The sequence below is a fragment of the Xiphophorus couchianus genome, chromosome 8, assembly GCF_001444195.1.
Source record: "Xiphophorus couchianus chromosome 8, X_couchianus-1.0, whole genome shotgun sequence".
Classification (NCBI taxonomy): domain Eukaryota; kingdom Metazoa; phylum Chordata; class Actinopteri; order Cyprinodontiformes; family Poeciliidae; genus Xiphophorus; species Xiphophorus couchianus.
In genome coordinates, this window is record NC_040235.1 from 12226505 (window position 1) to 12249739 (window position 23235).

The following is a 23235-nucleotide window of genomic DNA, read 5'->3' on the forward strand; positions in this document are numbered from 1 at the left end:
GGTCAGACAGTGGTCATGTCTCTGTTTATCTCGGTAAGCCCGAATGTCTGCTAGCAGTGCATATGTCACTGCTGTGTGCCAAGAGCTATTTTCTGAATGACATCCATGTTAGTAGAGGACACATAATGCTCTGAAGCATTATAGGTTGTGGCAGCTTAATATATTTGTCCATATTTTTGGCGTTGTACCCTGCTATCCATCTGTCAATTCCTGAACCAGCTGTAATGGATATAACAGCTACAACAGAGAACATAAAGGAACCAGTATAGGATGCAGTCAAACCAGTTCTCAACATAGCTTGGCATAGATCTGTCTGCAGTTTGTCAAAGGCTCAGAATAGGATTCAAATTATTTTTTGTTTTGTTTTGTTTTGATGAGGTTCTCTAATTGGGGAAATGTAATGAAGAACTGTTGGTGAATATGCATAGGGTATTGTTAAGATTTTACATTCAGCAAAATAATCATCAAATCTGCAAAAGAGTAAAATTATGAAATTGACTGAGACTTTTCCTATGTTAATTACTTAATCAGTATGCATTTCCCTCTTTATGAAATTGGAATTACCAGTCATCTTCAAGTAGACTTTTGTTGACATTAGTTGCAAGAAAGTAAAGAGAAATCTAAATGCTCAAAGAGCTTTTTTAGCGAAAGTCCTTTTCAGAGGTTCAGTGATTAATTCCTTAACGTACAAAGCACTAAGTTTGTAAATCATTTCTAATAATATCAACTGCTTGAGGCAAAATCAAAGTGTTTTTAAAAAGAAAGAAGTAATATGGCGAGCACCATTTTATTGCTTTTTGTTTACACAGCCTTAGTTTTGGTTTACATGTTTTGTTCACAGTATGTGTTTTATACAGAAAGTTCATTGGGGGCGCACAGCTTCAAAGCTCAATTTCCCATTTAAATATTCATCAGCTTCCTGGTACACAACTGCCCAATATAAACATAACTGGAGTTTCAAGGTTTCTAAAGTAACATTTACATAAAATCCTATGATGTTTTTGAGACTGGAGTTGTTTCAAGGTGGCCCCTTTTGGTCTTGCCCACTCAGGCAAGATTCTTGCTTCAGCATCCATCACTTGGAATTTACTGTATGAAAGATTTCTACTGCTCAAAATCTAGTAAATGATTTTGAGGTTTTAGCAGAACTTTACTATAAAAGTCCTGAATACTTTGTGAACAGATGTTGGAAAGCATCCGCCACAGTCATCTGATAAAAGATCTGTTGTAATCATGAATTATATAAAGAGCTTAGCTCAAGTCCTATATGTAAATGGTAATTGTTTAAATAGCTATAAAAAAAAGAGAAGGTGGCAACATTTCGAAATATGTCAGATGCATTTTCACTGGATGACCCAGAGTGCAAATCAGAAACTGTGCTGTGTTTTTTTCCTGCAGTAAAATTCCCTGGTGTCCGTACTTACATTGACCCCCTCACTTATGAGGACCCCAGCCAGGCAGTGCATGAGTTTGCACAGGAAATTGACGTCTCATGCATCTCTATTGAAAGGATCATCGGTGCTGGTGAGTAAAATCAGCGTGCCTGTCTCAGTCTGTTCATACCTTGAAGATGAATGGGTTCTTATTCAGAGAAGGAAACTGATCTAGGTATAAAAATGAATAGATTGCTTGATTTATATATTCTGAGTCACTAAATTCACTAGAGTGCTTAAAGATGTAAGGAATGAAAAAAGCAAGTCTTATTTCCCTTGATGGATTGACCTAAACTTTTATACACCATGTTTTCCTCTGTCTCATAAATCTGTATGTTGCATTTGCAGTCAGATTTACCCAATATTGATGGATCATTTAACACAACAAAGCAACTCCTCTGGATGGCTGCAACATATATCAGAATCTAAAAGAATTTAATCTGAATTGCTGTGACTTTTAAAATAAGAACAATAGATTGGCACTTCTAATTAGCTTTCATATATTAATATTATACCAGTTTCAGACATAGGTCAAGTATTGCACCTATTTATGGATTTATTTAAACTTTTTTCTTATTTTTCCATTTTCAAACAAGAAGATCATTTTTGAGGCCAACAAGGATGTCTCTTCTTTTGCTGCAGGGGAGTTTGGTGAGGTGTGCAGCGGACCCCTGAGGCTGCCTGGCAAAAGAGAGATCCAGGTTGCCATTAAGACTTTGAAAGCAGGCTACACGGAGCAACAGAGGCGGGACTTTCTGTGGGAGGCATCGATCATGGGCCAGTTTAACCATCCAAACATCATCCGCCTGGAGGGAGTCGTCACCAAGAGTAAGTCACCTGAATGATTTCCAAAGCTGTTTTTTTAATCCCACCCTGAACTTGTGTAATTCCCACGTTGCAGTGCCAAAAAGACAAACAGAAGAAAAGGTATTATTGAAGACTAGAAGTTTTCAATTACTCCTGAGACTTTCTTGTTGGTTATGAAGCCTCCACTCATGTTTGGAGTTTCTGTCAGCCATCAGAGTGAACATTATTTTTAATTGATTAGCTGCTGCGGCTTTATGATGTGTATTATCAAAATTATGAGCAATTTTGATAAGAGTTGCTTTTAATGAAAATAATTCCTAACTGTTAAACATGTTTTTGTCAGTATACTATTTTATTTTATGTTAGAGCATTTATATTTTGTCCTCACACCTTTATATATTACATAATATTTCTTAGTAAAATGTGTTTTTCATACCTTTCAGGCAAGCCTGTGATGATCATCACTGAATATATGGAGAATGGATCACTGGATACCTTTCTAAAGGTAGGTGTGAGAAAAGATCAGAATTCACAAAAGGCAGGTTCATGGGGAATTGATGGTGAATAAAAAAACAAGAGTGAAGAGAGCTGATTCGGATAATAATTGGAGTCATAAGTACCTTGTTACTCACAGTAGAACAATGTGTACACACACTAGTCTGTTTCATGTGTTAAAAAACCTATTTTTATGGCTCAATGATTCATAGGTGAGAGTAAAGTGGTTCAACAAAAAAGCAATAGTTTTTCAAAACTACTTTAGAAATTGGACTGAAAATGAATGGGGAAAAACAGTTAAATTGAACAAAAGAAAATAAAAAATAAACTACCTTCAGTAAGCCTATCAAAAAAACCGATCAAGACCATGACATCACAAACTCGTTATTTGTGTAGGTGTCTATATTTTTTAAGAATCTGGCAGTTGAATGAGAGTCGAGCTCTAAAACATACTGAACTGTAATTTTGAACAGCGTGTCGTTTTGAAAAAGAGTTGAAGCATCAGATTTAGACCATGGATTAATGGGGAAAATGTTTGTTTGGGATTTGAAAAAAAAAAAAAACAATCACAGAAAATCATCTTATTTTGATATGCCAAGCAAGTTTGTCAACCACTGAAGCTAAATCAACCACTATTATTTTTCACATTTTAACAGAAGTGAATAGGTGGTTTATATAATTGTTTATATAGATTATTTTTTGCTTAAAACAAATCATTCAAACATATAGCAATGATGGACTTTATAAAGAAAATGCACTCACTAAGTGTTGGTTCAAGAGATGATCTCTCTCCAGTATTTATCAGTTATTGAGAAAATTATTCCAACACTCTTATTTTGATATATACTAAGTGTAATCAATATTGATGTTTTTGTCTTTATGTATTTTTCAATAGCAGTCCCATTTCTCTACTGAAGGAACAGTTGAGAAATCTTGATATAACATCCAGTGATATTAAATATTCCAAGAAGGCATGGAGGGAATGTGCTTCGAATACATTTTCAACACAGTCTACCTATTTTATCATCATATCTCACCTTAAATGTGTCACAGATCACTTTACCAGAAAATTTGAAAGTCATCTGAGCACTCAACTCCAGAATAGTATCTGGGCTGTGAAGACTAGACTTTACTGAGAGCAGAAAATGAACTGTAATTGAGAAGCAGGCCAGCAAATCTCTGAATGCAATGAGCCGTCTCCAGTCTATTCAGTGATTACAATACCAAAATTCTCAGGTGGCACGGAGGACTAAATTCTGCCTGAAAAGGGTATATTTCTGAGGTGGGTGGCTAATGGAGCAGTGTGCAAAATGAGGTCATGTGATTTTGGTGATATTAGCGCCTTGAAGTGTAGTTGTGCTGCAATGGCAAAGCAGATCCGAGCCAAACATGATGATCTTAGTGTGACTGTATGGAAAAGCTGGATGCTGCGAGGTGATATTCAGAGACAGAGCTGTGGTCAGTGGAAACTGCTGACATGACTGAATGGTGTGCCTTTGGCTATAAACTTTTATGGCAAAAGGAAAGCCTGGGATATAGGGAACCAGCAGTTGAAGGGCCACAGAAAACCCTGTGAAGTAATTACATGGATGGCTGGTGTACTGAGGCTGGTGTAAATGACACAGTCAGGAGAAAACCAGTGACTGGGCCCAGTTCTGGATTAGTTGTCAGAGCTATGGACAATACATTGTACCCCTGATAACTCACATCTTTGGCTTAACCTCTCATTTCACATGTAAGTGGGATGTTATGCTGTGGATGGATGGAAAAAGTTGTAGTACTAAGGAAAACTCAAGTTGGAAACCGTCTTGGGAAAATGGAGTGTTGTGGTTCAGCTGCAAGCCTGCTGTGGAAACATGGAGATTGGATGAGAGGAAGGTTGGAGAGTTTACATTTGGATTGGAAGGAGCTGAAGCTTAAACTAACAGTGAAAGCTGTCATTGGGTTGAGTAAACCAAAGCTCCTTTTCAGGCACTTGCTGCTTTCCATTAATCTGGCAGGAACTCAAAGTGTCAGCTTTGTCTGAATGAGCGTCCCGGTGCTTTTCCGAAGCAATCGGCAATGACAGTCCTGGGTCAGATCTAGTTTAGCACATTATCAGCCTCTGAGTACCCACATGACACCTTGCAAACTTCCCAACTTCATAGGTTTCACTATGACAAAAGTAGAACCACCGATTTAGTTCCTGACAGCATTCTGCATTATTGATAGTGCAATAAAGCCCTAATGAGTTGGAAACCACGAGGAGTCCCATATCACACCACCTGCTTGAGCGGTATAAACATGTTAAAGGTGCTATTTTTATCCTGCGTCTCTCTCCCTTTATTTTGTCTAACACAACAACTGTTTGCTGGTTTGGCTGGCATAAAGAGTTTTTGCGATGTGGCTTACTGTTGTGAGAAAACTGTGGTACCGAAGGGCTTAATAGAGTTGTAGACTGTGCTGCGGCTCAACCTCACACACATTTATGACGGTTTTGACAGTGTTCCCAGGTGAAGTGAAAATAAGTTATTTCTTCTTGGGCTAAATACAAATACAGTGCAATAAATCCCTTTTTACGGAACCACAAAAGTAAGTCATACATATGGGCGACAGCTTAGGTAAAATTACATTGTGGGAGCTCAGTGTAGCACTGATGAGCTAAACTATTTCCGTTTGCTTGAATACATAAGTCTCAAATTAGTCTGGAGGATTGCTTCTTTACCTCGGCTGAATTAACATGGCAGTTAAAAGAAGATGAGAAAATGACTGTATTTTCCCAGAATTAATATTTATGTTAGAAAAAGGTTAATCAAAAATTAACCATTTAACCAACGGCTGTAATTAATTATTTAACTTCTAGACGACTCATCAATGCATTGGTTATAATATCTAACATCGTAATTAAGCTTAAACTGTTGAAGCTGATTAGGAAACTAAAAGCAGCCAAAAAGCTGTCAGTTTCACTGCATTGAAAAGGAAAGTCGTTTTAAGGCCCATATCTGAGTTTTGGTCCAATTTTTTTTTTTTTATATCAAAGAAGCAAGAGCCAAACTGGGGATAAAAAGCAACAAAAATCAATGAAAGCCAAAAGTCTAGAACCCATCCAGATAATCGGTCAGCTTTTGGTAACTGACTACCACCAATTGCATCTAGTAAAGGAAATCTTTCTTTTGCTCCAAAAAGTGCTGCTGTTCATCTCTGTCAGTGAAAGTTGAATTCATCCTGGAACAGGCAGCTGCTTGGTCAGTTGGTCACAATATGCGATAGCCTAAGTCTTCTCAGACCTAGGCTATCATATATTTAGATTCCTTATTTTGGATTTGGAACCAGCCTACTGTCTTGTTTGATAATGTTAGAAATTAGAAAACCTATGTCAGTAGGGCAACACATGTAGCACTTAAATCTCTTTTTAATAGGTGTGTCTACATAGTAGGGCCGATTTTCAATGACACAAGTCTGTACGTTCACAGAGAACTACCTTTGGCAAAATGCTGATAAAGCTAAACCCCTTTCAAGTGTTCTTTTGTTTTATTTAATTAAGATACCATGATGGATGTGTATTTGTGCATTTCTGTTGATTTAATAGTTTTCTGAAGCATTTATGTTATACATCTCATATTTAAACTGACCTTACTTGAGAGAAATGTAAGTTTCTTATGAAGGATGGAAAAAGCTGCCACACATTTGAACAAATGCACAGAGGTCAATGTGCATTTCAGTAGTAGTAGTCCTGAATGCTTCCTTACAAAAGTTGAGTTGTACAGGTTAAAGCTGGGTATGCAGCTTGTTATTGATTCTATAATGTCGGTTAATTAGCTTTGTGGTTAGAGCAGCCTGGGAAAAATAATAAGAAAAAAAAGCAGTGTATCTTTCAGTAGCATTGCCATCTTTGCTGTCTTTCCTTGTGTTTTTGTTTTATGGATTCACTTCTACAAACTGCGGACCTTTGGACTTAGAGAACAAAAGACATGTAATTAGATTCAACCAGATTTCTTCAAGAGAGTTTCATCACAAAGCCGTGGAGATAAACCGTAATAAGAATTCTTTGTTTGAAAAACAAGAACATCGTAGAAACTTTTGATTTCTTCTCATTTATCCTCTGTATTTTAACATTATATGAAATCATTTAATAGTTTTATTGGTATGTATAATACTATGGGATCTAGATGTCATTAAGTTTATGCCTGCTTGTGTCCTGAATTTTTGTTCACCCTAGAAAAACGATGGTCAGTTCACGGTTATCCAGCTGGTTGGTATGCTGCGGGGCATTGCATCCGGCATGAGGTAAATATTGTTTTGACACAAATACATCTTGAGTGAACTTGCTAACCATACACAATGCTTATTTTTTATTCTAACCATTGTGTTGATCATTTCAGATACCTGTCAGACATGGGTTATGTCCATCGGGATCTGGCAGCGCGTAACATCCTTGTCAATAGCAACCTTGTGTGCAAAGTGTCTGATTTTGGTCTTTCCCGAGTCCTGGAAGATGATGCAGAGGCAGCATACACTACACGGGTAAGGCTTAACCCTCTATTTTGTGTTTATTAGTTATTAATATTGTTAAATTATACATTTTACATAATATGACTTACAGTAGGTCATCTACAAATTCCAGTTGTGATTAAAGATGTCGGTATTGGAGCAGATGCTTTCTTTGGTCTGCATCTTCTCACACACTGTTTAAGTTGGTGATAAACTTGGTGGTTCTTGAGTTGTTTTTGAATAATTTTACTCTTTTTTAATCTGTAAATCAAGAAGTTTGAATCCTTGCATAATGTGGTATCTGACACAACTAATGTCTAAAAATCAATAAGCACACATTGGAGCTGGTTTTGTAGCCAAGGAAGCAGGAATAAACCTTCACCCCAACCATTTTTAAAATCTGTCCACAATGTTTTAAAGCCAAGTATGTGCCAAGAACGTGTATGTCTAATTTAGTAAATATGTGGATTTGTGAAAAAAAGAAAAATTCACAGTAAATTCAAACTTGTGCAGGCAGTTGTTTTTTTAAATCACTGAAGATTTATGTCATAACTTCCCCCTACCGTGGAAAGAGAAAAGTCCAAATGAATCATACATTTTGTGTGCATCTCTAGTGTGTCAAACTTTGGAATAAATAAGAAACTCAGACACAACACAGCTAAAATATGCATGTGTATATTCATGCACTCACACAGCTGACAGCAGCCGGCTTTAAATTGAGCTGTACATCCTCGGCTGAATGTCTTCTTGCTAGCCAGAGACAGGCGGCTTCCTGCAAGTGGAGGACCAATTAGTCCTCGATTCGGGCTCCACAACACTCAATTAGCACCAAGTTTTTCTGCCTTGGCGCCAAATATCCTGTCACTCACTTCTCACTGCCAGGCCTCATCCTTTCTCGGTCTCTTTCTATTGCTATCAAGCTCCTGGTTCCCCGACAAGTGTGAATAACATGATTCACATCCTTGAAATAATCAGACCCCAAGATATCCTGCTGCTGTATTCATCAATACTGCATCAAGTTAATTTCACTACTCATCAGCTGAAAACACATTTTTCCTTTGGAACTCAGCAGTGTTCCTGTGAACCCTTTTTTTATCTTTACTAGGGAAGCATTATAATGAAGATGAGGGAACATGAGTAGAGCAATCTCAGGCCCCCGACAGTTTGGATCGGGAATTCATGCATGTGGGGGAAAGTTGTCACTGCAATGGTGTTCCTAAATCTGTATTCATTGGCATAGGAGGTTTCTCAATTACAGTTTGTTCTTGGTTGCCGTCTGAAAGCAACAAAATATTTTCTTTTTTTCAGTCTGCAGCTGTACTTATCAAATGATTATTTGGGACCACAGAGTATGAAATGGATTTATCTAACATTAAGAAATGATTGAAAACAGCTATAAAGCAACAGATGATAGAATGAGATTACATGGTCTAATCTGTGCTTCTTTTAAGCAGAGCTTGTACTATGTACCGTGTATTGACAACACCAGCTTCTTCTGCTGCAAATGGCAATCACAGGATTAAAACATACAATTTATGCAGTGTATTAAACTGCATAACAATTCACATTTGCCTTTTGTTTTATTAGAACTAGGGAACTCAGTGTTTTTTATTTGCACAAGTGACCAACTTAAAATAAAAAAGTAAAAATCTAAAAAGTATACCTTTTTATTAAGATTAAGAAACACAACAGACAGGTCAGGTTGCCCATAAAGTTAAAACTGCCAACAAAGACATGGCTGCACAAGATGAGGAAAACATGTAATAGTGATACTATTGTTAAAAAAAATAGTGATGGTGAATGAACGAATGGCTATTCTTTGTTTTTGTAATACCAATGTACGATGTGTTCACCACTTGGCATGAGCTTCAGCATTCGAACCAATAAAAATATTTCAAGTGTGGGATTTAAGGGCAGTTGGAGTCCATCCAGCTAGCTAAATATATTATCAATGTGCCAACTGTCAATGACCGACATTTGAAATATAGTAGCGTATGTTGGGTCTAAACAGAACTTTGCAATGGTGTTAGAGGTGGGCGGATCAATCCAAAATATTGATAATATCGATACCAAGTCAGTATCAGTATCGGATTGATGTCAACATGGTAAGGTTGATACTTTGTGTGCTTGGTATCAAAATTAAATTTCGTTAATTTTTTGTAATGTGGTTTCTCAACTCTACTTTAATAAAATGCAAGCCATGTAGGGAATGGAGCAAATATTTTTAAGAAGTTGCTTCGGTCAAATGATATTAAAATGTAACTTTTTATGTATCTTCATACAAAACACAACAACCTGAACACACCTCCCCCAAAGTGATGCCTGGGGTGGTGGTTCACCTGTCAGGAGGAAGGCTATAAAAGCGGAATCCCTGACTGTCTATCTTCTTACTGCTGTTTACTCCAATATCACCCATGGTGTTAAGTAGGTCAGTGTGCTGCATAGAGCTGCACTTACAGCCACTATTTTCAGCTGAATCTGTTTGCGACATTTTCTACTCGGTACTTTAGCACAGTTTTTTTTGTTTTTTTTTTTAACATTGGCAGGTGGTATTAATAAATGCTGGGATAAACTGCTATTTGCAACACCTAGGATAGCGATGAGAAATCAGCCAGTTGGGACTGCAAGGCATTTACAAACACCTCATGTTTCTTAACTGGCTAATTACTGGAACTGATTTGGTGATGAGCCCTACTTTGCATTCACATTTTTTCTGTTCTGCTCTAGTCTGTTTTTTTGTCCTTTATTGTATCATGTTCATAAATTCTTCTTAAGACATCTGCATACGGTTGTTTCAGTGTAAAACAATTGGGTCTCTAAATCCACAGAGATATCTAAATCATTATTAAATAATATCTCCTTTTGTTGCAGGGAGGGAAGATTCCTATTCGCTGGACAGCTCCTGAGGCGATTGCATACAGGAAGTTCACCTCCGCTAGTGACGTGTGGAGTTATGGGATTGTCATGTGGGAGGTTATGTCATATGGAGAGAGGCCCTACTGGGATATGTCCAATCAAGACGTACGTTTTGTGAAAAATAACTGTCTTATGGATGCACATTTTAGGCTTGTAACAACAATAGAGTATATGCTTGGATATGTCTATGTAGTGTTACCTCTTAGACACCACATATGTACTCACTCCCCAGCCACCCACTCATTTACACGGGCAACATATGTGCACACAGCCCCTTAGTGACCTTTCTAGACTCCTCCCTACTTTTGGGTATTAGGCTGTCTATCTCAAAGACTAGAGAAGGGTAGGAGAGGAGGGAAGATGAGGATGAGTGGGAAGGAGAGGAAAAGACGTTTGATGTTTAATTGAAAGCGTTATGCAGGATTTTCTCTGATCTGCACAAGAAAGTGTAGGCTCGAATGTTCGTTCTCTAAGCTGTCTCCTTCTGTTTCCCATTCTCTCCCTCTCCCTTTCAGTTTCCCGTCCTCTCTTGTCTCTCTAAAATGCAGTTTTTGTCTCTGTTCTTTTCCTTTGCCTTTCGTCCACTCTCTCCTTCTTCCTCCCTCCTCGGTCTCTGATCTTTGCACCCTGCTAGTGTGAAGTGCAGTCGTTTTCTCTCTCAGCCAGCAGTGATGTCTGATGCGGTGCTTTTTTCTTGCACTTTAGTTGAAGTGTATGCATGCACTTCAACGCATCTGTGTGTATTGGAGTGTTATCGTACGGGTCTTTTGTGGGAATTTAACCAAAGTAAAGGCTGTCATGAACTCAACAAATCAATTCCCTGCAGCGTCTTGCACTGGTGGATCTCTGCTGAAAACTCCTGCCTACTCTCCACTGCAGGCTCCAACGGAAGGAGATGGAGTTTATTTATTATTCATTCAACTCTGTTTCCCTTTATGTAAAAAATAAATAAATATTTAGTACTGCATCTTCTTAGTTGCAAAAATGAGTAACTGGGCTATGCGGCACTTGGAATAAACAAGTAATTCAATGTTCTGTTGCTCTATCCTCAATGGGGGCTGGTTGCTGCTTCATGGAGTTTAAAGTAAGGTCAGATAAAGAGCACAGAGACATCCTTGGAGCAAGTATTAAGATATAAGATGTTGCGGGGTGGAAGTCTTATTTCAAAACAACATTGCCCTGCTGAAGTGTGTCACAGTCTTACTGTGGAAAAGTTAGTACTTGTTGAGTGCTACGTCATGCTTTGCTCTTGATATTTATGCCTCAAAATAAAGAGGTGTGGACAATTTTGAATGCATAGCCTTTGCGAGTATAAATGCCCACATGCCTAGATGAGATGCATCTGCCATAATCTCATCAACTGTAATAGTATAGTGACCTGAGCTGTATATTGTAATTATAAATAAATTCATCAGTAAATTTCAGAAAAATCCTTATGATTGTCGTAAGGTATTACACATCTTCTAAGCATCTAAGATCATTTAAATGGACCACTATCAGTGTCTAGAATGAAAGACACTAAAAAAGAGAAACTGTATTGGCCTCTGCAGCTCTCGGTCTGTCTGTTGACGGGAAACTGAGGCATGTAATACTGATGAAATGTAGTGTGATATTTCACTGAACCTCAAAGCAAACATATCTTCAAGCATTTGAATGCCATTGATTGTGTTAATTTTAAGTATGTAACTTAAAATACTTGATCCTAGAACACAACCAATCGTTTGTGGCTTGGATTGATATAAAATCTTGTTTGTAGAAAGTTGCCCTCATGTGTCTCTGTCTCTTTGATTTACCGGCAGGTTATAAAAGCAGTAGAAGAGAGCTACAGGTTGCCTGGCCCGATGGACTGCCCCGAGGCCCTGTACCACCTGATGATGGACTGCTGGCAGCGGGAACGCAGCAGTCGGCCTAAGTTTGATGAAATAGTTTGTCTACTTGACAAGTTTATTCGCAACCCATGTTCATTAAAAAAGTTGGTCAATTCCTCACACAGGTATGGCAGGACAGTCTACACCACAAATTATTTAGACAAAAACTGCTAATTAAATCAGCTTTGACATTTTGTACACTTCAGTAGAAACATTAGAAAAGTCGATTAAAAAGCATTACTTCAATTTAATGTTTAGAATTTCCCATTATCTAGGTATAATTCATCTCTGTATAATGGCATAAAGTTGCTTATGAATGCCATGCAGACACCAAATGGCCTTTTTTTTCTTTGTAAAGATTTACAGTGAACTTCTACATGCATACAAATTGAAGCATGCTTAATAAATTAAGTTAGCACCATGTCTAATATACAATGACATGTGACAGCTGTCAAGATTAAAGGCCTGCCTATAAGCCCAGACCTTTTTCCACAGCAGACTCCCGTTCCTTCTGTAGCATGGAAAATGTTGTTACCTACTGTGAATGTTTCATTTGATAGCATGGGGAGCTCTATTTGTCACCACCAAGAGTGAGCTGAATGATAAAGACTTTTGAGGGGGAAAGCATTTGCAGCTTTGTGTGGTGGTGCATAGCTTGCATTATCTGTGAAGCCTCACAGGTAACTCTTGGGACTGATGGGTTGAGCTGTGGGCTATAAAATCAGTGTGTGTGTGTGTGTGTACATGTCTGTACACATCTAGGTCTTACAATTTATAATAATATTATGAAATGCATCCTTTTGTCTACTTGAACCACATGTGCTTAAAATTATTTGAAGAATTTCTCTTTGTTTGACAGTAATCGGTTTTGAGGAGGCCATGCACTGATTCTCTGCAGAAATGTCGTTTGTAGTGGATAAATTATGTTTCTGGAATTGTTTTCTTATAATCTCCGTCCATGTGCTAGGGTTTCCAACTTGTTAGTGGAGCATGCCAGTGTAGAGGGAGACTGCAGTACTCGAAGCAAGACTATAGGAGAGTGGCTCGACTCCATCAAGATGGGCCGGTACACAGAGCTCTTCATGGAGGGTGGCTACTCTTCACTCGAAACAGTTGCTCAAATGACATCAGAGTAAGACCACTGGCATATTGAAAGGCACTGTAATGTTTTTTTTCTTCTTCTTTTTTTCGTTTTGGATAATATAAATAAGATATATTTTAATTAAAAAATCGATGACTCATGGTTTAAAGTTTTATGTCATCAGATAACATTGTAAATACCATTCCATCGTTTGCTCACTGTGTTTCAGAGATCTCCGGAGAGTAGGAGTAAACCTGGCTGGACACCAGAAAAAAATTATCACAAGTATTCAGGAGATGAGAGTCCATATGAACAGCACCAACTCTACTGTAAACATCTGATGCATATGTACAGGCATGCACACAAATCTGACATCCATATGTGCACATGAGTTAAAATCGATATTTTGGACCTAGCATGAAATCAAAGAACTGTTGGACCTAGAATGGCTTAGCACTTTGTGGAGATAAGGAAACCCTATGTTCTATGGATCTACACTTGATGAGCTGCAATTTGGTGAGTTTTGTGTGTGGAGCTCTTGGAGATATAATACACTACAGAGCTAAAACCAAACTGAACTGGACTGAACGGTGCTATGCGAAGGACTAAGGAAGGCAAACAAAGCTGGGTCTATGGGATGTTTTTCATTTGACTTTTCCCAATTTTCTGGAATTTCCAGATTCTTACATGATTTGCACTGTTTGGATTCTCAGATCAAACTAGAAACAGAGATTTGGCCCCTTTTTGGCTGTATCACATTGGAGTTTTCATAAAGTGGGCTCAAAATGGAACTTTTTAAATCTGTCTCAGGTGAGACGAGCCCACCTGATCGGAACAGAACTTATTCACTAGCCATAGCTTTGGACGTACACTACCTTTTACAAGTCACTGAGTTGAAAAGAAAATCTCCGGCAGGGCAAAAATGATGGACCAAGAGCATAATTATTACAAGTGTGAGCTGTTGGTTTAGCATATTGATCAAATTGTTTGTTTTTGTTGTTTTTCTGTCTCTGGGAGGTCTTAATGCCACAAAACTTCACCAACAGTCTTGATGCATAACTAATTTACTTTTAAATGTGATTCTCCAGCGTAAAACAAGTCATGAAAGAAATGGTCATGGAATAAAGACCATACACTTTAGGTTAAAGCTGATGTAAGGCAACAAATGAGCCTTCTTTGGTTATTTGGGAATGTTCTTTGCCTGAATGTGAACATTGGTAGAATATGGCAATAATCTATCTAGTCTTTAAACCCAGCTACTGAATAATGCCAGAGATTGTAAAACATTTAGCTGACAAGCCTGAAAGTCTTTAAAGACTTAAAATTCCCTTTTAAAATCCTTCATTTATTCAAATCCAGAAAATTATTCTAAACTTCAATTGGTTTATTTCAAAAATCAGATACTTGACAGATGCATGTTTTAATAAAATATTAGAGATTTTGCAAGCCCTTGCCGTAACAGCATACATGATTTGCATATTTCAACCCATGCTGGAACATTTCACATATAAGCAAGAACCTTTGCTTATTCTTTCATTGTTTGCTTAGAGGTATTCAGAATTAACAGACAAATCTCTCTGCCAGTGAAACTCAACTGGAGTGATTTATCATTCTTTTTAGGAGTTTCATGGAAAGTTGAGAAAATCTTCATGGAAATATTGAATACTTTGTGTTGGCCCTGCCTGTCATAATCTGAGTGACTTTTTCCCCATCTGATGAATCTAATGGGATCGTTTAATGGTGTTTTGGTTTGAAACCTTTACAGGATCCCAAAGCAGCTTTCTCTGGTCGGGAGTACATTTAGCGGTATTTACCAAGCCTTCACTTAGAAACCGTAACCTTCAGGTACCACAGAAAACCCTCGGTAATCTGTTTAGTTCACCGCGCCGCAGAGTATCTCTTCCACGCTTGTGTGCCACACCGCATAAAACCTCACTCTAACAGGACTGCTGTAAAAAAAAAAAAAAAAAAGAAGGCAATATTGATAAACTTGATAATCATTTATTTATTTGTACTTGTTTAAACAAATGGTGTGGACAGTTTTGTTATTGTGCTTTCTCATGGACTACTGAGCAGCTCCCTACATGTCTTTTCATGTAAATAATGTACTATACATTTAAAGCAGGGAGCATTGTTCCTTTGTTTACCGTCATGTGGACAACTTGACATTATACATCTCAGAGTAGGTCAGTGGTGACTGATACTATGAAGCTGAAATTCTGCTTGAATGTCCTGGTGGGGGCTAACGGCACATTTATCTCCTACCGGCCATTTTAAAAGGGATGTGCAGAAAGAGCAGATTTATCCTTCTTTTTGTTTGCTTGTTTTTGGTGTTTGCATTTTATTTAAAGTTCCAGTGAAAAGCAGAGGAATACATTACACGAACCATATTTTTGCTTCCCCTATTTTATGGTTTAAAAGTAAATGATGTCAGTAATTAGTCAAGTCTGTGCTTTACTTAAACTTCAGTACAGCATAATTTCATTGTGAATTATTACTAAATCTTGACCCCTTTGACTGCAGTGTCCACAACAATGAGAAGTATTCACACTAGATCTATGTTTGCAGATGACTTGCTTCTATATGTCTTTGTCCATTTAATGTAAAGCTTTGGCATAAAGTTGGGAATGAATATTTCTTTCTGTTTAGAGATGATTTTACTTGACCATATGAAAGCACATTACAAGAATATAAGGTTTTAAAGGGTTGTTCCACTTTTTTGAAGAGCATGTTTAGCTTTTAAACACATAAATCCGTGCTTACAGATCAATAGTTCAAGTGTTGATTGTGGAAAATGGATAACTTACTGCTGTAAAGTATCAGTTGATTGAATGTAAGATGGGTTTTTTTCACATTTGAAGTTCTCCAAGGGTTGATTGTGTCTCTAAGAGTAAAAATGGTCCAACTGAACGTTTTCTTCCAGGAACATAGCATCTGCATAGTCTCTTTAGTCTTCTCATTAGTTGTGTAGCTTTTGTCTTGTAGATTCAAAGTCTTTTAATTTTACTATAATTTTTCAAGCTATTATTTTGTAACATTTTTAAACTTTTTTTTTATATAAAGGCAGCAGTTAAAAAATTATTTTAAGAGAATACAAGAAATGCAGTAAACACTTGTAGACTACTGTGGCTATGCAGATTCAACAGGAGTGTTGAATAACTTAAATCAAAATGTAATGTTTTCAGCTGTTGTACAACCTCTCTTTCTGGCTTAATGATAAACTTAAATTCCACGCGTGGTGCATGAACAACTGGTGAATAATGCAGCCATATAAGTGCCTCGCATCTTCTAAGCACTGTTGTTTCCTTTCCCGTCAAAATATTTTGTCCTAACTGTGCCCCAACTTTGTACAATATTCATTTTTTTGCCAACAATGTCTACAGGCAATAAGAAGAATGTCAGACAAGGTGTATGTTGGATCTAATTTAATTTGCACTTTATGGAAAATTATTTTTTTCTTTGACTGCAATGTCTATATATGACTTAACTTTTAGTTATTAAATATTTACTTTGTAATCCATTTCCTGATGATGATGATGATATCACTTCATACTGTCAATGCTTCCCTGGACATAAAAGTTGACAGCTAAGCACAAAGAGTTGGTAATATTTTTCAAAGAAATTAAAGCTATGGAACTGTTGATATATAGAGCACCATTTTCTTGTGTATGACACATCACACCTTCAAGATTCAAGCACAAGGTTTTACAAAAACCTGTTTGGACAGTATGTGGATCATGACTTTTTATAAAAGATCATTACCACAAGTTCTTGATGTCAACAAACTTCTTCCAGACATTAAATCTCACCATTGTAGAATTATTATAATTATTTCACCCACATAAAGTGAAGAAAGTGTGAAATTGGGCATAACTACATTGTTAAGATGATGGTCTGCAAATATTTTGTTTGTATTTTCTCTCTGCAGTGTTCTGTTGTAGTTCTACATTTTCTGGGAGACAACAAAATCCATGAATTGCTGAAGAATTAGGCAGTAGTCAGTTAACATCAAAGTATGAAGCCTAAATTTGGAGCCAAATTTAAATTTCAAAAGGTAATTTTAGTCAAAATAGGAGATTCTTTTTAATATACAAATATGGTTTTGGTGCTCTTTTTCTTAAAATAAAATCCATGAATGCAAATGCAAGGTGTGGAAAAAAGTGTGGTGGTAGTGCAGAAGCAATAATAATGATCACTATCAAGACAAATGTTGTGTATACAGAGACACATGGGAAACAACAAGATCACACTTGCATCTGAAAAGTTTTTTTCTTTAAACATCCTGAACAAAACATCTGAAAACCTATCTATTAAACAAAAAGTTGACCCCAGGGAACAGGGTTGTTATTGTAATAACACACACATTTTTTCTGTTTTAAAATCTGATTTCCTCAGACCTCCAATTTATGACATTTCTTTGAGCAAGATATTTACATAGTGAATGAAGTTAAAGGCTGAAACTTGCTTCCATTTGCAAGGATGTTTAGATTAAACTGGAACTTTATTGATCTTTCCAGTGGCCAACTTCATCACGCCAAATGCTAATGAGGTGGGTGGCTGTTATAGTAGTTTATGCCATGTAAAGACACAATGTGGATGAACAAAAAACACTTATTGTGGGCTGAAAGGCAAACAATTTCTTTTTCTCTTTTTTTTGGGTTTTTTTTGGAAAGGTAATATTTAATTTCCAAGTCTGCAAATAAAAGATTTTGTGCTAGAGGCCCTCCCACTTTGCTTATTGCTCTCAGGAAGTGGAAAGTGGGAATGTTCTGTGTGGTCAATGGGGGAATAATGTGCAGCTTTCTATCAAAATGTACAAAAAACAGGTTTGCGCTGATGTTTTTGCAGATCATCAGTTATTATCAGTAACTCACGCATTATGGTTTTGAACAACTGAATAACTGTTGTTTCATTGAAAGCACAGTAAAAAAAAAAAATTGGCTATTGATGTGCTATTGATTTGTCTTGGAAATTGTATTGTGTATTATGTTTGTGTTGATGTTTTTGTAGTGTCCTATCAAATTCTATATTTTTGCAATAAAACTTGGAAAAAATAAACCTTATGTAATGTAACCATCTATGTCTAAACCTGCACCACCTTTGTTTGTCAATGGGTGTTTTTATTGTTGCTTAGGATAAGTATCTTAATCAATCTCAGTAATTGATGTCACCACATTTGACAATTTGTCTGTTGTCTTTGAAAGCATCATCTCTGTTGACTCACTTAGCCAGAAAAATAACAAACCCCTTTTTAAGGACAGCTCAGTTAAAACATTTACTTAAGCTTACTGTTCCACTTCCACTGTATACAGTACTATTATTTAATAAATGAGTCGGCAGGTATTGTAAAATTTCATTTATCATTGACGTCATTGTCCCCACTAAGGTTAAGGTCATCTCTGGCAGGAAGAGATGCTCCACTGATGAGTTAATTTTAAAAAATGGCAAGAAATTACACTCCAGATTCTCTGTGATATCCATAAAGAGACTTCGCAGATATAACTTGCAACTAAATCATCCAAGCAAATCATTTTCTATAATCTTTAGCAAAACCATCAACAATGCTTATGTCTTGTTTGCCATGGTTGACAGAATAACAAACCTTTCTGTGACTATCTGAGCTGAATTCTGGTGTGTAGGTTCCTGTAGTTCTTGGAAAATTATTCACATTTCACTGATAGAGGTATAGTCAATCAACATCACTCCACATAGAAACAAGAAAGATACTTGCCTAAACAGAACAACACAATAACAATGGTCTCTTTGAGATGGGAAGCTAATATCTACTAACATGGTGTTCTGTCTCTCTGGTTTGACCTTTTTCAATTAGTCATTTTTTCAGAGTTGTAATCAGTTAAAATTCAATTGAAATTATTTACATAGCACCAGCTCACAACAAATGTAATTTTGAGACTCTTTACAAAAGAAAAGAAAGAAAGAAATTTAATCACAAATATTGGAGTTGATCCTAATTATCAAATGAAATCAATGACTTGTATCAGAAGAGTTGTTGGCGCCCACCTTTCCTTCTACTTCTGGTGAAGGAACTATTGCCAATTGTTATTTTGCACAACAACACTTTTAAAATTCTAAGTAAACCCTTTAACTCAGATTATCAAAAGGCTGCCAACATTTCTGAATCCAATAAATGCCAAGACACATGTAAAAAATGAGATGGAGTAAATAGTTTTACTCACAAGGCAATTTCTTTGTGCATTTCTAATATTTACGCTGCTTCATACGTAGACCACCAAAAGTTACCAGTTAATTTTCTGTGTTGGCCAAAGATACTTAAGGTCATTACAATTTTAAATTAATGTATCTGATTGCAATAGCTGTGTAAGTATTTACTGAACATCACTCTTATTGAAATGATCCCAATGTAGTCGAGATTGACGTTGAAAAATTGGTGTAACATTACAGAACCCAAAGTGCTTGGAAAAAAGGCAACTTAAAATGTTTCCAAGCAATGCAATTAGACATGGTTTGTTGGTTATTTAGACACCATCTGTCAGGATAACAAGGGAGCCACTTCCAATGTTTCCCCCCCTCTTCTGCTTACTGGAAGGTTGGGTAACAAAGGGATGGAGAATGAATAAATGAATCTAAAATTTCTGATTTAGAGAGAAAAAATGAACACTCCCCGATATATTGTCAGTTGATGTTTTTTATCGTTCTTTTTGTCTTTAATGTAGCCTCCACATTGGTAGCGGTGCAGCATACAGAAAGCAGGGAATAGATGGTTCATTGTTAGGTCATAGTGATAAGGAGTTGAGGAGTTCTATGAAATGCAGTAAGTTTTTAAATCTGATGATGCAAGTCTTGGTAATGTCTGCTGGATGCAATGAAAATAACTGCTGATGTCAGCAACAATAAAGAGGCAATGTTATCTCTTTCTCATGTAACAGCCGGCAATGTGACAGCTTTTGCAACAATAAACATTTAACAATGGCTGATTTTTGTGAGCTTCAATGTTTAATGAAAAATTCATTTTAGTTGGAATGTTTCTTTTAGATTTATCTACAAAACTGCAATTAAGATATTTATCCTTGTACTAACTTTGTTGTAATCTCTGTTAGTACATTTAATTTAATTTCAGTCATTTAACACTGGCTTTATAAATGTATCTTTGATGTTTGCAGTCGCCTTGAAAAACGTGTGAAGGTGACATTCAAGCCCAACCAGTGCCACAGCAGTTAATATGCAAATATCAGCCCCACATTGTTGTGTACGTGTGCAAATCTATGTACGTGTGATATGTCAAATCAAACCACGCTGATCTCTGGGGGAATCCACTGCCTGCCTGGCTTAAGGTTATTATTACACCCAGACACAAAAAGTGTCAGAAAGTGTGAAATTAGCCATCGCACAATCAGCATGGCTATTACCAAAACCTCTGTATCAGCGGCTCGAGGAAAGACCTGCAAGGGGTGTGTATGTGAAGGTTGGGATTGCATTGGGGCCAAATTCCCACTGGTGCTGACTTGTATTGTTTTCAGATGGACAGACAGGTTTGTGACTGCACTGGCCTCGGTCTCTAAGCTTCTCTAAGCTTCCATGTCTTTACCGGCCTTCCTGTTTGTTCATCCCACTCTGTTCTAACCAGCTAACCGGTCTGATGTTGTATGCATATCTGCATGACATTTAGTGTGACTTTATTAGGACCTACTGGTTTTCTCTCTGATTTCCTTTACATTTTGCTGAAGGCTGTCATAGTGTCTGACTAAAGTCAGGTGTCCCAGGGCACAGTAAAGTAATTTTCTCTTGAAAAGGTGTCAGTGGTCGAAGTGTCCCCTGGGTCATTTGGAAATCATTGCAGAGGTGCCTCTTTAATCATCATGGATGACCTTCAGTAGAACCTTAACTGTCACTTTAGGTGGGGTTGTCTGGTTGTCTGTGAATATATGAGATAAAATGGCCCCCTTCCCTTCAGGTTAATTCGCACAACTCGTTGTATAAAATCATGCTGGATGTACTTCTATGTCCCTGCTTGATTTATTGCTGCTAATTATAACTTAACTGCCCTTTTTATTGTGTGATTATAGAAGTTGGAGACAAAAAACACCACCAATAGTGAAGACTTGAAAGAGGTGGGGTCTATTATATAAAGGCTTGCTAGAATGTTTTTTGACTGAAATCAAATGTTCTGTGACTGAAACAAAATAAAAAGTAAGCATGTTATTCATTAGTTCAAAGGTTCTGGTTTTCAGCTGAAACTAAACAAAAAAAAGCCTCATCTGGTCTTCACAATTTTGAATCAAATCACTTTACAGAAACTGAGCCAAAAAATAAAAGATTTTTGGCTGCAGCTTCATTCCACATTTTGTATATCTCTTGCTGCTCTGTAAACTGACATTTGTGAGATCACTGTCCAGATTTATTACCTGTCTTCAGGTACACTTCAGTTTTGGTAAATCTGCCTAGGGTGATCGTTAATAAATCGTGCCATTCTGGTTTTGCTTGTTGATCTCCAGATTATGTTGATGTATTTTTAACGTGTGTATTGTGGCAGCAGCACAAACTAAGATGTAGCTGGTGGAAATGGAAGCTAAACAACTAGGTATTCACAGATATTGGTGAACAATCTGGCAATCCTTCAGAGACCTGCTGGACCTCCTGTGTAGTGTTGTGGTGTGCTAATGAGATTTAGGTCAAGAATTGCATGAACTACCCTACAGCACAGTATTCACTGCACTGCTGCACATCATTCGCACTACTAAACAAAGGACTCCAAATTATTGGCACAATGGCCTTGTTTCTATTTTCACACTAATAGGCAACAACGATAGCTTTTCTATAGTAGCATGGAAAGCAAACTGCCAAAATGTCTGCTTTTATAAAGGAAATCTTCATGATGATCAGTTGGAGCAATTACTTCCAACACTTGTTTTTGTCATATGGCTGAATTAGAAGCAATAATGTTGCTCCTAATAGTTGATGAAACGTTCACAGTTCATTATTTTTCTAACGTATTTAGCAAAGCCTTTAATTGTTTAAGGTCAAAACATGAAAACTGTCCAAAAAAATCAGATTCAAATTCCTCTCATTAAGAAGGTGAAGAATTCTTGGAATTACCAACAGTGATGCATATACTGTATGTGTAAGAAGACTTTTCTACCCCTCTCCTAAATTATGTTTTTGTTACATCTGCTTCCTAGCCGGTAGGTTGTCAAAATGTAACTTTTCCAAATCACTCTCCATGCAGATGGGAGCCCAAGGTGTATAGACAGATAAAGCTGCTCCCCTCTGCATCGTAACCACACTCAACAGCTATTAAGCTGTTACTGGAGGTCTGACCTGGACCAAATAAGCTGCTGGTAAATAGCCTTATCCATTCAGCTGCTGATCCGAGAAGCCTGCCATGAGAGGGCTGTGTGATGTCAAGTGGCTGGCAAGGACTCGCATTTTAGATGCGCGCAGACACACACACACACAACCTCACCAGGGTAGCCGTCTGGCAGGTCTTTGTGTAGCACCGGCGATAACTCCACACACACATGCAGACACACAGTTTTTTTTTCTCTCTTGCCCTAGGTATCTGTCTCCTTCGTACAAAGGCATCCAAGGGGACATATTTGTCACCTACCCAGATGTTTTTTCCAAGGTTCTTTATTCCAGGCAGTCAATCATATGAGCAGAAATGCTCCTTAATGTGAAATCCCTTTGGTGTAATGTCTGCGTGTGTGTGTGGGGGGCGTAAGTGTTCCATCATGTGTATGGGCATCCATGCGTGTGGAAGGTCATTCAAGGTGATATGAAACCACTGTCAACCTAAGACACAGGAAGGTAATACTAATAACCGTTATAATATTTTTGCACACACTGCACTCACACTGCAATTGCTGTTCTAATAACATCTGTCACTTTGACACAAATTGATTTGAAGACACTGCCCTCCTCCCTAACACCCCATGGGTCATTTGTTCATCTAGGAAATTTTGACCTATAATTATACTGAAGGAGTATTTGACTTCCAAGCTTGACAAAGCAACTTTATTGGAAATGTCAACATTTTATTTATTAAGAAAGGAGTTCCACTGGGGAAATATTGTATTTTAAGCCTTGTCGTTGTCTTTTCTAAAAATAAAAAAAACAAAAAAGTATTTGGTGTCCGAATTCTAAAACTAAATAAAAAACATGCTAAGATGGTGGTTTCTGATGACAA

The 23235-nt window shown here is 37.2% G+C and overlaps 1 protein-coding gene across 1 annotated transcript in view; it reads left to right on the top strand.

Moving 5' to 3' along the window:
- The window catches only part of epha5 (EPH receptor A5), a 64650-nt gene extending 46643 nt beyond the window's left edge, over window positions 1–18007 (top strand). Inside the window, exons 11-19 of the mRNA XM_028025786.1 lie at window positions 1399–1524; window positions 2076–2261; window positions 2684–2745; window positions 6934–7001; window positions 7097–7238; window positions 10077–10226; window positions 11921–12114; window positions 12957–13121; window positions 13300–18007. Of these exons, the coding sequence (XP_027881587.1) occupies window positions 1399–1524; window positions 2076–2261; window positions 2684–2745; window positions 6934–7001; window positions 7097–7238; window positions 10077–10226; window positions 11921–12114; window positions 12957–13121; window positions 13300–13411 (1205 nt within the window). The 3' untranslated portion in view covers window positions 13412–18007. The remainder of the gene's footprint in view (window positions 1–1398; window positions 1525–2075; window positions 2262–2683; window positions 2746–6933; window positions 7002–7096; window positions 7239–10076; window positions 10227–11920; window positions 12115–12956; window positions 13122–13299) is intronic.
- The last annotated feature ends 5228 nt before the right edge of the window (window positions 18008–23235 follow it).